Source organism: Eucalyptus grandis, chromosome 6 (genome assembly GCF_016545825.1).
Source record: "Eucalyptus grandis isolate ANBG69807.140 chromosome 6, ASM1654582v1, whole genome shotgun sequence".
Classification (NCBI taxonomy): domain Eukaryota; kingdom Viridiplantae; phylum Streptophyta; class Magnoliopsida; order Myrtales; family Myrtaceae; genus Eucalyptus; species Eucalyptus grandis.
In genome coordinates this window covers 45,190,452-45,204,843 of record NC_052617.1, presented here as the reverse complement: position 1 = coordinate 45,204,843, position 14,392 = coordinate 45,190,452, and the positions used below count along the sequence as shown (strand labels likewise).

The window sequence follows — 14,392 nt, the reverse complement described above, 5'->3', positions numbered from 1 at the left end:
AGTGCAAACTCCGAAAAAGAGGCCATAAGGGGCTCCAATTAAATTAAAAAAGCAGAAAGCAGGATGACATTTAGTAAGTTCTGAGTTGGCTGATCTTCACGTGATGTAAACACGAGCTGTCCACATACACGTAAACTCCATCAAGTATCTTCCCTGGTCTGTCAGCTCGTGCTCTCAATAAGGGGACCCAAAAAAGAAATTCAAGAACCATATCACATAAGCACGATGAGCGCGCAGGAGAACAGCAATGGCATCATGGCCAATCCGATGAACCGTGGTTGCAAAATTGGATAAATGAAACAGTTTAAAGGAGATGAAAAAACTAGAGCTTGTCAAAAATTTGCATCTTAACGCTGACATTCATCTTCCAGAAGTGAAACGACCCACATTTCTTTTGGTCTAAATATAAGTAAACTTGCTTTTCTATCCTACCATCTGAATGAGGGTGTGGAAAGAAAGAGCACAATTTCAACTCTGCGAAAATGGTCAGATGAAGTTGCTAGAGAGGAATGATGTACATAAAGAGATCCAGAGACTACAGTCTAATGGAGCCACAGAACCATTTCTATGAGGCTGCTGCTACTTCAGTTTTCTCCTTGCTCTCCTTCAATTTTTTCCAGTTCTCTGTACTGTCAACGATCTCCCCGGTTTTTATGAGGAAACGGACTCTTGTTCCATCATCAAGCACTTTGTGACCCACCCGACTTGTCACCTCTTGATCTTTCGAGTAGAGCATCACATTTGAGCTGTGAATAGGCGCTTCGATCTGGATAAGAAAATTTGACAAGTATTTAGTTCTCATAACAAAAAACCAACTTGAAATTTATTAGAAGTAGACATTCCTATTACACATAATTGATGCCATTCTAAGTATAAAACTCCTCAATCAAAGTCGCCAGAAGGCTGTAGGGTAAATGGAAAATACTGATATTTAGCTCTAAAAGATTCTATCCATAGACACGAAGTAATTGTCCAGTATCTTCAAGGAACTAGCTCAACTCTCAGTGATTAAGTGAGAACTACCTTGACAATTTGCCCAGGTTCACCTTCTTCCCTGCTCTTCACATGCTTTGTCTTCAAGTTTATCTCTTTGACAACCACGGTGCTATTGTGCCTGAAGATCTTAGATATTTCCCCGATCTTTCCCTTATCACGTCCAGCTATTACCTTCACTGTATCGCCTACCTTGACATGCATTTTATGCAAAAGAGGAAGGCTGTTTGGCTTACATTTTTTTCTCTCCCAATGTTTAAGCTGCCAATGGGAAAACAAAGACCAGTTGATATGTAGTTCAGTTGATGGCAAAAGCAGTTCCCTTTTGTAAGCATAATTCAATTTCAGCACTCTAAAAGGAAATAAACCCGAGAGAGAGAGAGATCAGTCAGAGAAAGAAAAAAGAAAAGGAAAAAGCAATGCTAACTTTTGCAACAACGAGGCACGGCTTGTCTGCTGAATTGACCTGCACGGAGGAAGGGATCCAATGGATAGAAATGAGTTATGCCTCTAGACATGTTGGGTAAGCAGAACAAAATAGACACGAATTCAAGACAAACTACTGCATTTCTTTTTTAGAACAGCTAAAATACTGCTTAAGAGTCTGCAGACCAGCATCATAATGTCAGCATGGTGCTCATCAGTAGACACACCAGAATATATCATACTGAGTCCACTCCCCAATAGAAGAATGTGTGGTTTCATGGTAACCGTGAGTGCAACCTTTGATTCACTTTCTATAAGAACTTATTGCAAGCAGCGACTACTAAGTGCCAATCCTAGCTGCCCCTACAGAATGTCTGTCCCAACGACTAACTTTTATCTGAAACAAAAAATTAAAGGTAAAAGAGGCCTCTTTCACTCCAATAAAGCATGGTATATATAGCACCTGCAGAATACTAACAAGAACAAGACAACAGAACCCAGTTATGGCCAGGGAGGAGAGCAGAATGGAGTAAATATAGGATTCACCTCACCATTTTCCAAATGGACCCTTCACTACTCCTATTGGTAATACCAAATTGGAAATAGGCTCTGCCATATTTCAGACTGAAGCAGTCAGATAAAGCCACCGAATTAAAGATGATTCACATCAAATTATCTGCCGAGACAATTTCAACAGGTACGAATGAACTAATAGATATATCAATTATCAAGTTTCAAACAGCTTTTAAGACCATGCAGCTCAACAACAGAAGAAGTTCAATCAACTAAAAGGCGGTGCCCATCCATCAAAACCCACATAAGGCAGCTGCTAGCCAAGTGAAAACACTGCAAAAGCACATCGATCTAAATCGCACAACCACAGAACAAGAAATTTCCTGCATTTTCTATTCTCGCTGCATAGGTAGACAATGAGTAGTCACACACTGCCACGCCGATACCTTTCCTCGGCGATATATCTCCAAACAACATCGGAGAAACTACCGTCACATGATTACTACCGACATACAGAATCACTGGCAACGGTTCCTAATTCGGTGTCATCACTTTCACTCTGCAGCTGAATCCACGAGAACACAATCATGCATTGCCTTAGATTCAGTAGCCAAAGTTCGCATAATCGAGATTCGAATAATATAACAAGCGAAACAGCTGATACAAAACCGTCGGTCTCGTATCATATACACAGATAACGCGGATGGGCGAATATCAGGCTCATAAGAATTCACTGTGCATTCGCCCGAAATCCAGTTTACTGCCCTCAACAATCCACCACCTAAAACACCGAATTAACTATGTGCGGGTCAAGGCGTGCAGAGGCAATTAGGGTTTGAGTTTGGTCCTAAGCTACTGAACAAAATTGCAGTTTTTGGAATTCTGGGAAACGGCTCGGAGATTAGGGGAGGAGGAACGTACGGAGACCGGCGGGGGTGGGAAGGATAGGGGAAGGCGTTGGCCGAGGAACGAGCTGGAGGAAATGGAGAGCGAAGTCAGTGAGCTCTGAAGAGAGGCCATGGCCATCGCCGCCGCCGTCGTGCTTGCTGTTCCCCGGTTTTTGCTGCTGATGATTTGGTCTGAAACTGAGAAGCGTTGCGAAAGCTCAGTCTCCTGCTTCTGGCGAAGGATACGATGGCGATATGGATAAATATGGAGAGAGGGGGCGCTGCGAAACGACGACGCATTTGCTGCTCTTTGGCCGTTTGAAATTTGGAAAAATGATACAAATAATTTCGGAACTTTAACCCAATGTATAACATAATCCTAATAGTTCTGAATTATGAGTGAATGTGTAAATGATGCATGGATTTTTACATTCAGAAAAAAAATAATGAACATTTTCATATAATTTAGGGATTAAGTAAATATATACTAAGATTCAATAAATCATATTACATAAATTAACAATTCAGGCACTGTATTGCATATTTAGCTAAAATTTAGAGATTATTTATATTATTATCTCTTGAAATTTAGATGCTTATTAGAATAACGACATGCAATTTTCTAAGGAAATGGGCCTGAACGATGGACAGAGAATTGAAAACATAGGGGCATGATATAAAATAAAAGGCTCCCTTCGAATTTGAAGTGGTAACTTACTTCGGCAACATTAAAATATATAAATAATGTATATACGATCTATATGAATAGAAAGAATATTATGATATTTCGATTTAAGGAAATATAAAGAAGGAAAGAAAATCGATCTTCCTAAAATTCTTTCTTGGCCCATTGATTACTTGATACATACTCCGGGTAATATTTTCTATTACTAAGTTATTTAGTAATAAATTTAATGAGATAATAATAGTAATAACGATGATGATGCCAACAAAGCACTACACCGATAACTTACACTTTCGACTTCTAAGGAAAATCGACTTAAGGAAATACAAAGAAGGAAAGAAAATAGATCTTCCTAAAATTCTTCCTTGGCCCATTGATTACTTGATACATACTCCGGTAATATTTTCTATTGCTAAGTTATTTTGTAATAAATTTAATGAGATAATAATAACGATGATGATGCCAAAAAAGCACTACATTGATAACTTACACTTTCGACTTCTTAGGAAAATCTTTCCTTTGCTCATCAGGCAGAATTCGAAAAATAAAAGTCGTGTTAACAAGGCTGCGCATGACAACTCTTTCCGTTAGGAAGAGTTTTTTTCAGAAATAATTCTTTTTATTTCTCGCTCAGAACAATTTCGAGTAAAAAGAACCGTTTGGTAGTGGACACAAAAATTTATATTCCGGAATAGAGAAAAAGAATAGAAATGCGTTTAGTAACGCAACAATTTCTTTTTTGTATTTATTCATTTTTTATTTTTGCCTATGGATCGCCGCAAGTGTCCCAAGTACTAAACATGCCCTGAATGCGTTTGCGCTACCCAAGTGTCCCAGGTACTCTTGAAATTGTCTTTCAGAACTAAACATGCCCCGAATGCGTACGAAAATTTCTCCCCGGTCGTTCCGGGATTAAATTTATACTGACTCAGTGATTGACGCACGATTTGCTCCCAATTCCCTGTTAAATAAGGCAGTGAGAAAAGGAATGCTCACCAGATTTTGGCACCTCCCATCATCAAATGAGATGTCGGGTAAACCTTCAATAGAGCGCGCCAGATGATTTGATTCCGCTTCAACAACCGCAAGCTCCTCACGTTACCGCATGCACGAACGGACTACTACCAGAACACAAACAGAAAGGGGAACAGAAGGGACCGCGCCCTTCAGGTTCACCTCTCGGACAGAGACAGCGCGTGAATAGCAAAAGGAACATTTTAACAACTGGACATAAAGGCATTTACATTCAGTCCCCTCTTTGCACGACCATGTACAGAGTCAGATGGTGCGGTCACTTCGTTAAAAAGATCGAGGATCGAAAATGGAATGAGCAGACTATGTTACATGACATTAGCTGCGAAACCTACTCGAAGAAGCAAAATGCCGGCATTGGGAATATCTGCCCTGCCTCCTACCTTCTTTTCCACTGTATAGATGTCACAAAGCAAAGCCAAAACCAAAACCAAAAGAAATGAAAAAGAAAAAGAAACAAAAAAATGAACAAATGACACAACTGTTCATTTAGACGTCAAACGTGTCGGCTGTACTGTCCACAGATTCCTCCCTCCGGTGGTTGCTGGTTGGAGTCTTACTTTCTTGTTGGTCCATGTCGATTGTGGCTTCATCAGTGGCGGCGGAGAGAGACTTCCTGTGATGATTTCTACTGTGCCTTAACTTCAAGATCCGAGACAAAACCTGGACAATGTCTCTCATGGAAGGTCGTCTTCTTGGCATGCGATTGATGCATTTGTATGCCAGAGCTGCCACATCATTGAGCTCTTGCAGATCAAATTTCCCTTCCAAGCGAGAGTCCACAATTTCCTCCCACCCAACTTTTCCTTCAGAATTCATGGCCGCCTATGCATCGCACCATATAGTTGAACAAGAAATAGATTAAGGCGTATACTAAACCAAGCTTGACGAAAATACAGAATGTTTGACACACGAGGAAGAAAAATGCGAGGAGAGACTATTATCATTACCCCATAGCTTCTTTTATACAGGAAATATAGGCAATATGAAAGAACACTACTTCTCTTCTTCGTTTAATAGTGGCTCGTGTGATGGAGAGGTGAAGGTGTTGTGGTTTGTGAAAAATACATAAAACAACAAATGTTTTGTTTTCCATAGCACTTCAGCAGTCAATTTAAGACAGAAGTTTTATATTGGTAAATGTTATTCTCCCATTCTGAAACTAGAGTGTCAGAGAAAGAGAGAGAGAGAGAACTCACAAGCTCAACATATTCCATGAGACCCTGTTGGGGATTTCTGCCAGCTATTAGTTCAAATAACAGAACTCCAAAACTATAAACGTCACTTTTCTTTGTGAAGGCCTTGGTGGAAATATACTCGGGATCAAGGTATCCAAAAGTTCCTCGTATGTTAGCAGCATTTTTGTCTACCATCTCCTCTCTTGAAAGTCCAAAGTCAGCAACCTGATCGAAGCAGAATAAGCAAATATTCAATTTTATTGAGTTATTGACATGCATATCTACATGGACATGGTTTCGGCAAGCAGCAAATTCAGAATCATTCAAGAAATGAAACAAACATATAAAAAGATTAATTCCCTAATGCAACTAATATTGGCAATATTTATCCAGCCCTAGTCTACCCTCGGTTAGAACATGTAAATTAGAATCTTAAATGAGATATACCCTTGCTCTCATGGTCTGGTCCAAGAGAATATTGGAGGACTTGATATCCCTGTGGATTACAGGAGGAACTGCCTGAAATGAAATTATAACAATGGCCAAATTTTAGTACAGTATGCAAAAAAACACATAAAAGCACCAAAACTAAAAGTGAAATAGATTTAGAAAGGAAAAACAACATGGGTGACAGGCAAAATCTTACCCCATCATGAAGATACTCCAGACCCCTTGCCACATCTAGGGCAATATAGACCCTCAAGTCCCAGCTCAGTGATTCCTTAATATCACCTGGAAAGAATATGTGCTACTTACAACATCATACAGCAGAATGCAGTCTCCATGGTAGAATCACGCACTAATTTTTCCTTCTACCTAACAAGGGTAACTTAACTAAGAAAATCATGCAGTATCCTTCAGAATGCTCTTTCTCACAAAAACTTCTTTCCAGGAAAGAATTGACACCACATAAAAGGGGAATTTCTATATCATGTCAGGTGAGATAATTGATGGTCTAAAGATCATCGTACTTCATCATTCATGCGGCCAGCACTCAAATCATATCAATAAATCATTCCAAGAACTGCCCTCCAATGCCAAACCATTCATAATCATCTAAAATAATAGCATATAGCAGTTTACAGGCTTATTCACGGTTAGGCCTTTATGTGAAACAGTCATATAGGAAGGAACAACTGTCTCTTACATTCTCACCCAGAGCCTCCTCACCACTGAACCTATGGCAATGAATCGATTTACTGCTAGACTGCCCAACTTTTCATAAACACTCAGACATACTCGGGGAAATTTTATAGCTTATGAACATGCTTGTCATGTACTGAAGTCCAGTTTTCTAGCATGCATTTCATTCATTTAAATAATGCTCTCTAGATATGTAATCTCCTCCAGCAGGAAGTAGAGTTTAAGCTTACCATACAGGTGAGAGGCCAAGCTGCCTTTACTCATGTAGACATATACAAGCATATGCTGGCCCTTTTCTGCGCAATAACCAACCAAATTCACAAGGTTCCTATGATGCAACCTTCCCAATAACTTAACCTGCAAAAGAAATGCCCATATAGGCGCAGGTCAAGATGTCAATATTACTTAGAGCAAGAGGTAGATCAAAGAGAAAGGTTGAAGACTTATGTGGCCATCCATATTGGTGATTCCAGCAGGACAAGCATCAGCAAAAGCTAAAACTTATATAACATCTGACAAGGTATATCTACAAATTTGGTTGGTTAAAAAAATTGTATCTTGACTGAATCTTGCCAACAATATGATTTCTTAAGTCGACAATTCTAGTCAAATTCATGCTCCAAACATCAAATGAAGCTTAAAGAGTGTAGACAATAAATAGATGATTCAAATCTAGTTGTTGCAGGATTTTGAAGAGGGCTCCCTATTTAGGATGGGAAAAGAAGTATTACTTTATTTCTTGAGAATAAAATATTAAAGGTGGGAATGTGTGACACAATACCCAAAGCCCGTAACTGCACCAAACTGTCTATCTCACTTGTCTTTTGTCCAGATCTGTCTACCTCACTCCAGCGGGTTTTTCTTTTGTGAACCCATTTTACTGAACATGTAATTAAGTAGCAAGCAATCTATTAGCAATCTATTACATCTCAAGATGCAAGTTATAACATGTCCACCAGAGAACAAGAGAGTAACATATCTGCTGGTGTGAGTGACACAGAGGTCAAAGCAGTTTCAGTTGTAAAGTGCCAAGTTTAAAGGGCATAAACATGTATAATCCCTACCTCTGTCTGGAATTCTTTCTCCCCTTGCTTGGAATCAGTGGCAAGCACTTTGACTGCAACTGTCTCTCCAGTTGACATTTGAGCTTTGTAAACAGGACCAAAGGCTCCTTGCCCAATGAGTGTTGTGAAATTGCAGGTTGCTTTCTGCAGGTCTCTGTAGTAGCATCATAAAGCAACCTCAGCCACGAAAAGGCCAAAAAGCACAATGAACCACTGTATTCAGAAAGGTCATTTTCCATGGTATGAACTACAGTTCAGCGTGAAGATTTATTGAGGTGTAATATTTCCTATATGAAGCGGGAGTATCAATCATTTTTACAAGCCCCAACAAAGGAGAGCTGCAAGCGAAGACATGCAGGTAAACCCACGAGTCCAGAAGAAGAATTAGATGATCAGATGATAATATCAGGCACATCATGTGTAAACAAGTAAAAGCAGCAGGACAACCATAGCACCAGAGTTATATATAAAAGAATTTCAGTGGAACTCTATAAATCTCAAAACATTACATTCTTAATATCTCCACCATGTGCAGGAGCAAGAGTTGAATTGAGTAGAAAGATAATCATGCTTCAGCTTATAACTGCTAAAGAGCTAACTTGCAGAATCTACTGTCTTGTCTTGTTATTACAAAGTTTAAATAGCAAAAGACATCAAATTCCTTACGTGCACACATACTCCAAAACTACTTAAGAAATTTCAACCAAAATATTAAACCCAACATACTTGTAAGAATACTCGGGTATTCCAGAGAAAGACACCATGTTACTCTTCTTAAATCCATCAAGCCACATGGACATGCCATTGCGTCCAGATTTCACGGGTGATTCGGGACCAATTGTCGAGTCCGATAGTATGGTACAAGCATCAGCACCATTCGCTCGAATTGGGATAGTTGCAGCCCTCCTGGAACTGCTGTTCCCTATCTGAGACCGCTTCCTCTGGTATCTAATGCAAAAGAGTGCCAAGATAGCCAAAAGCACTCCAATCACAACCCCTACCGAAAGCCCGATGATCAACCCGGATGACTTCGCATTCATCTCCTCGCCTCTCTGGTGCTTCGACGAATCCTATTCGGGTCTCCAATCCATTGGCTGCAAAAAAAAAACGGCGTTCGAGCTCTTAGCAAAGTCAGGTCAAACCTTTGCATTCACAGTCTCTTCATATAAGTCGTGGGTTCAACAATTCAGAGGTCAAACCGCAGAAATATAATTGGGAATTTTTCCCAGCCACCAAAGAGCCACCAAACAAAAAGTCAACAGGCAATTCGACCGCGAGATGAACGAGGCACCATCTAGAACTCGGCGAGAAAAAGTCTTTTCTCCGGCTGGGAAGAGAACAAAACTTAGCACAACTTCCTCATCGCGAAAGGGGACTTTTGCAGGGACGTTAACGTTTTTTTTCTTTTTGGTACTCCTGCGCTCGTAAACTTCGCAGAAGCTGCATCGCAGATTCGTCTTTTCGAAGAAACCGAACAAGCTTTAACTCACATAAGATCCACTATTAGAGACTCTTGCTCCATTCGTTCAACCTTAAATTTTTAAAACATTGCGATCTGCTCAGCCTGAACCCCCAAAAAAAGACGGGGCAAAAATTTGAATAAAGACGTCTCCACATTTTACTTCACTTCAATTCTGCAAAAATGCTAGCGCCGGAGAAAGAGAACGAGAGGACCAACCGCAAGGCGACGAATCCTCCGATTGGCCGACGAAGAAGACGAGAATGCGCGCAGAACTAGAGCCGCGAACGCATGCGAAGCCTCAGGAGCCTCTCGGGGAAGTGGAAAACCGCAACGCGCGGGGCTCGCAATCTCGCCGATGCAGGCTCCCAGATCGAAGGCGCCTTAAAGCGAGGCCGGAAACCCAAGAGCCGAAGCGAAGCAAAAGCAAAGGCGCGCACGCACGCACACTGGAGGCGAAGCGTAATGGCGACCGCTAGAGGTAACTGAAAGTAAACTCCGGAATTTTACCTGCCGGCACAAGTATCGCCCCCGGACCGAAACGGCTCGCTCCTCGCTCGCGTGCCTCGCTTCCTCTCTCCTTCCCCTTGGAAAGATGACGTCGCGGAGAGAGAGAGAGAGAGAGAGAGAGACAGAGAGAGGCAGAGGCAGAGCCGGCAAGGGATCGATGAGAGCGACGGGCTGGAGCTTGGGGAGGAGGCGAGAGATTCGAAGCGCTCGAACCGGAGGAAGGAATCGGCTACGGGGCGAGGCGTGAGGGACACTCGAGAGCGCGCCCGCGCGCGTGCGACGGTGAAGACGGCGGCGACGACGGCGGCGGCGACGGCCTCGATCTGTTCCGGGCTGCAAAAGCACGCGAGGCCATTTGCAGAGACGGAGACGGGAAATCGAAGTTAAAAGCTGCTCTCTCTCTCTCTCTCTCCCGTGCAGTGCAGGGGCGCTGGCGATATTAAAAAATTAACTAAAATCAACATTTCCTCCCGAAAAAAAGAAAAGAAAATTAAAAAAAGAACCGGAGAGATATCGGTACATGACAGAAATGGGCGAAGCCATGATCGTATGAAAAATTCATACCGTAAATCAACGTTCCGTACATTTAATCTATCTCCAAGACCAACTTTATAGTTGTCGCAATCTAAAACCAACCTTTAATTCAGTACTTATCATGGATATTGAGACATCATTTGAAGGGTTGCAAAGTACGATGGTTGGCACGAACAGTTTTAGGTCACAAGCCTCTCGCTTTTTCGTGTTATGCATCCTTGGAGATTTGACAAATATACGTAACTATCATGACGAGAGGCTCCTTGACATTTTATCTTAAGTATCGAAATGCGAATCTCATCTCCATCGTCTCATGCCTTTTGGACCGGATGCAAATCCGGTTCGGCTCAGGCCTGCTCGCTCGGCGTTCCGTATGGTCCCGTCGCCGTACGAACTTCCCCCGTACGGTATGGAGCGCGCCGGAGGAAATGTTCGTTCGCTCTCCCCAAATTGCCATTCATCTTTTCCGGGTTTGACGCCTGAGTCCTCTTTGATTTGTTGGGAATTTTGGGGATCCGTGCTTCGGTATTTTTTGAATTTTGCGCCTCTTTTCCTTTTTTATTTTTTCAAGTTGGGTGGTCCCTTTTATGTTTTTGCAGCTGTACAACTGGAGCACTGAATTGAATTTGTGCTACTGTAGCTCGAAAACTATTTTCAGGATGATTTAATATAAATAGACGACTCTTTCCAAAATATATATAAAATGTTGCAACTAAAAAATAGACCCCAAATTCAACCTAATGGGGTCGGTGAACCCTAGATTGCAAATGAATAAATCTAAATGTTTTTAATGATTTTAAAGTATTTATGTAACGCAATACTTTTTATATTATAATACGTTTTATACGACGTGTTATGGAATTGATTAGTTTCTATAATTAGCGAGATCAAGTTGTGCATCCTGGGCATTTACCACGCAAAATGAGGCGCTAACAGCTAACAAGAAAAATCGTCTGTCTATCGTCCATGGAGGCTTGGCATTTAATTTGGGATATGAGCCGAAAGCGACATTAACCCCCAATTTCGTGAACTCATAGGGAGGCGAGACTTCTTAGTAGATGGGAATTCCATTTTTGGGGCTGGTGTAAAGTTGAGCTACCCAGGGTAGGCACAAAAGGCAAAGCCCTATTGACTCTAATGCTAGATGAGATCAGCCTCGCTTGGGAAATTAAATGAAGCTATGCCTTTCTTTTTCTACTAAATCTAGCAAATGCTTTGAATTCATCGACTTGGAAGCCGATCAGGGTCGGCATCATGATACTATATCTCGAGAGTATATTCTCCAAAAATAGGAAAGGAGTAGCTATCGCCCGTCCTCATCTTACATCAATTGAAATCCCAACTCCACGATTAAGCTCTGAATCTTTCTCAAAACCCAACATAAGGTCAGGAACACCAAACCCTCCTTATCATCATGGTGACAAAATCATGGTCAAAAAGAGGCTCTTCCTTTCCAAACATTAATCCACTCCACTTCATTGCCAATTGAAGTAGTTGGCAGCGTGCGTGGGGATTCTGATCGAGCATTAAGAACGCTCGCGAATATCGTTTCTGGTAAATTAAGGAGCAAAGCACGACAGCTCCTGGCAGAAAGCGGGATTGTGGTGAATCCGCAGCCGTCGATGTTGGGAAGCTCAGATAGGTAAGAAAGGGGGAAGGAAAAAAAAAAAAAAATCGGAGGTGGGGTTGCAAGCGACCGTCAACCGAACGCCCACCTAATCCCATAAATGAGTAGATTAATGAAGAGATTGTTTAAGTGAACAAGCTTGGAGATTTATGGCGAGACCACCCAAAACGGATGACGCACCGTGGAAAACGACTTGGGAAATTTTGATTATAGTTTGTAATGATAATCTCTCTCTTTGATGAGGATTCGATCGATATCTAGAGCGTACATATGTCGACATCGATCTCGTGCTGGTAGGATACGAACGCACGAGATACCTCAAGATTCAAAACCTCCTTGTCCAACACAGTTTGACTGGGGATATCTTTGCATTATCTATGATTATTATAAGATGAGAGATAACGTGGGACTGCATTTCCCCAATTATTACTTTGAGATTTGATAAACTTATGGAGCTTGAGATGCGGACAAAAGAATGATAATCTTCGGGTGTGTTCCTTTGAGTGAAACACGCTTTTGCGAATTGATTTTCTGATTTTCACGCATATAAGTTTGTTGAAAATGACCAATCGAGAGAAATTCATACACCGTCGAAGAAAATATGCATACTTTTTTAAACTTGAAAACAAGAAATGTTTTTTGAGGAAAAAGGAAAATGATTTTTCAGATTTTTTTTTTTCATTGTGATATTTTTCTAATAACAAATACACTTTTGTGATGAGGTCCGAGTGGATAAACAACAAGAAGGGATATCGTGGCGAGATCTTGACGTGAAGTTGACCTTTCAAAGATTGACTGGTAAAATGAAAACCTCTCAAAGAAGATAATCATCCGGGACAAGAAAAATTCTACATGCTCTTTTATGATTTTATATATTCGGTATTAAATTGCACGAGCAACAATGGCAGAATTTCGTGAATGCGTAGGATCGTGCTCGATGCAAAATGTATTTTTGTACTGTGATTGCATCGAACGTTGCGAAACCCTTAAAAGGACATGGTATATTTATTTATTAAATGACATTTCCATCATGTACACTTTTGCATTCGATAGATGAGAGAAAATTAACCGAAAGAGCGACCACTCTTCCCTATTTTAGGCGATGGAGGTCACGATAGGTAGTGGACCTAGAACAAACAATATATTTACATATCTCCTATTATCATAATCGGCACTCTATCATCTTCACACACTATCGATTAGTCTTCACTAAACACTAGGTAATCATTGAAGTGTATCTACCTCTAATCGTAGAGATAATCTCAAGTCCATTCATATATTTTTTTTTTGTGAGTGAGATGGAAAAATTCAAAAATCCCAAATCATCTAATTATCATTCCATATGATTAATTTTAAAGGCACTTTCGACGGTTTTCGTGAATTGCGGTTGACATCAATAACGTCATTGTTTCTAAAAAATTCAATATCTCGTGCAACCATATATGGTTGTAAGAAAATCTAATCTTTCGAAATTTTTATACACGAGTAACCAATTGAACTGCCCTATTTTGGAATATCTTGAAAATCGCATGGAGCAAAAGCTGAAAAAGGTGGGGGAGGGTGGTTTATTCGAATTAGGAGCCGGTTATTTTGACCTATGTACCAAAAAGAAAGGCGAAAATTAGGGCATTCGATCAATATAAATGAAAAATAAGATAAAATAATAAAAGAGGATGGAAATAAAAGAGGGAAAAAGGAAGAAGGGGGCGGGTGAGATTAACCCCACTTTCCTCGTAAAAACTCCCCACTCGGGGTAAAGCACGAGCTTTCCGGCCTTTTAAATTATTTCTCAAACGGTCTAATTGGGAACGCCTTTTCTTCAAAAAAGCGTCGCGAAAATTCGTCCTCGAAATCCAGCCAATTGGCCCCATGCGCCGCTAGTGGAGAACCCTGGCTAGTAGATAAGAAAACTTGTAAAATAAAAGATCAGTGGTTGAAAATTATGGTTATTTATGAAAAGTAAACTTAAAATTAGAGCAATACATCGAAGACCGATTCCTGCAAGACCTCTATGCATATTTGGATGGTCACTTTAGTCTCCGACTTTCAAAATCGATATTTTTACTATTGTCCCGATTAGGGTCATGGTGTAAATATTAAATAGTTGTCGAGACCAAAGGTAAATGTGAACTAGAGTCGAAGGTCCAAAATGGCGCAGGGGGACTAAATTGTAAAGATTTGGAGTCGGGGAGCGAACTGGAATTAAAGAAAAGTCAGAGTTGAGGCAGGATGGGTCCTTTTTATTGTCTCGGCGGGAGACTGGAGGAGAGGTGCGGCGTGTGGAATAAACTACCGACGCAGACCGCCGTCCAGACATTCATTCTCTGGTGGAGTCAACCCC

The 14,392-nt window shown here is 40.9% G+C and overlaps 2 protein-coding genes across 3 annotated transcripts; both read right to left on the bottom strand.

Moving 5' to 3' along the window:
• Window positions 1-310: 310 nt before the first annotated feature.
• On the bottom strand, window positions 311-3,064 carry LOC104450199 (50S ribosomal protein L24, chloroplastic). Its single transcript, XM_010064649.3, has 4 exons — window positions 2,854-3,064; window positions 1,421-1,459; window positions 1,024-1,254; window positions 311-766 (listed from the first exon to the last, which is right to left on the bottom strand). Exons 1-4 carry the CDS (start codon window positions 2,956-2,958, stop codon window positions 566-568), a joined length of 576 nt encoding a protein of 191 aa, XP_010062951.2. The 5' UTR covers window positions 2,959-3,064; the 3' UTR covers window positions 311-565.
• A 1,655-nt stretch (window positions 3,065-4,719) lies between these two features.
• On the bottom strand, window positions 4,720-10,308 carry LOC104450198 (calcium/calmodulin-regulated receptor-like kinase 1). Of its 2 annotated transcripts, none has more exons than XM_010064647.3 (8): window positions 9,891-10,308; window positions 8,648-9,015; window positions 7,922-8,075; window positions 7,088-7,214; window positions 6,361-6,446; window positions 6,162-6,233; window positions 5,736-5,939; window positions 4,720-5,361 (listed from the first exon to the last, which is right to left on the bottom strand). In XM_010064647.3, the coding sequence occupies exons 2-8, from the start codon at window positions 8,959-8,961 to the stop codon at window positions 5,026-5,028; spliced, it is 1,293 nt and encodes a 430-aa protein (XP_010062949.2). In that variant the 5' UTR covers window positions 8,962-9,015; window positions 9,891-10,308; the 3' UTR covers window positions 4,720-5,025. The 2 variants fall into 2 exon arrangements, with proteins under 2 accessions (XP_010062949.2, XP_010062950.2); XM_010064648.3 differs by lacking the exon at window positions 9,891-10,308 and adding an exon at window positions 9,600-9,837 and having other exon boundaries at window positions 5,026-5,361.
• Window positions 10,309-14,392: the final 4,084 nt, after the last annotated feature.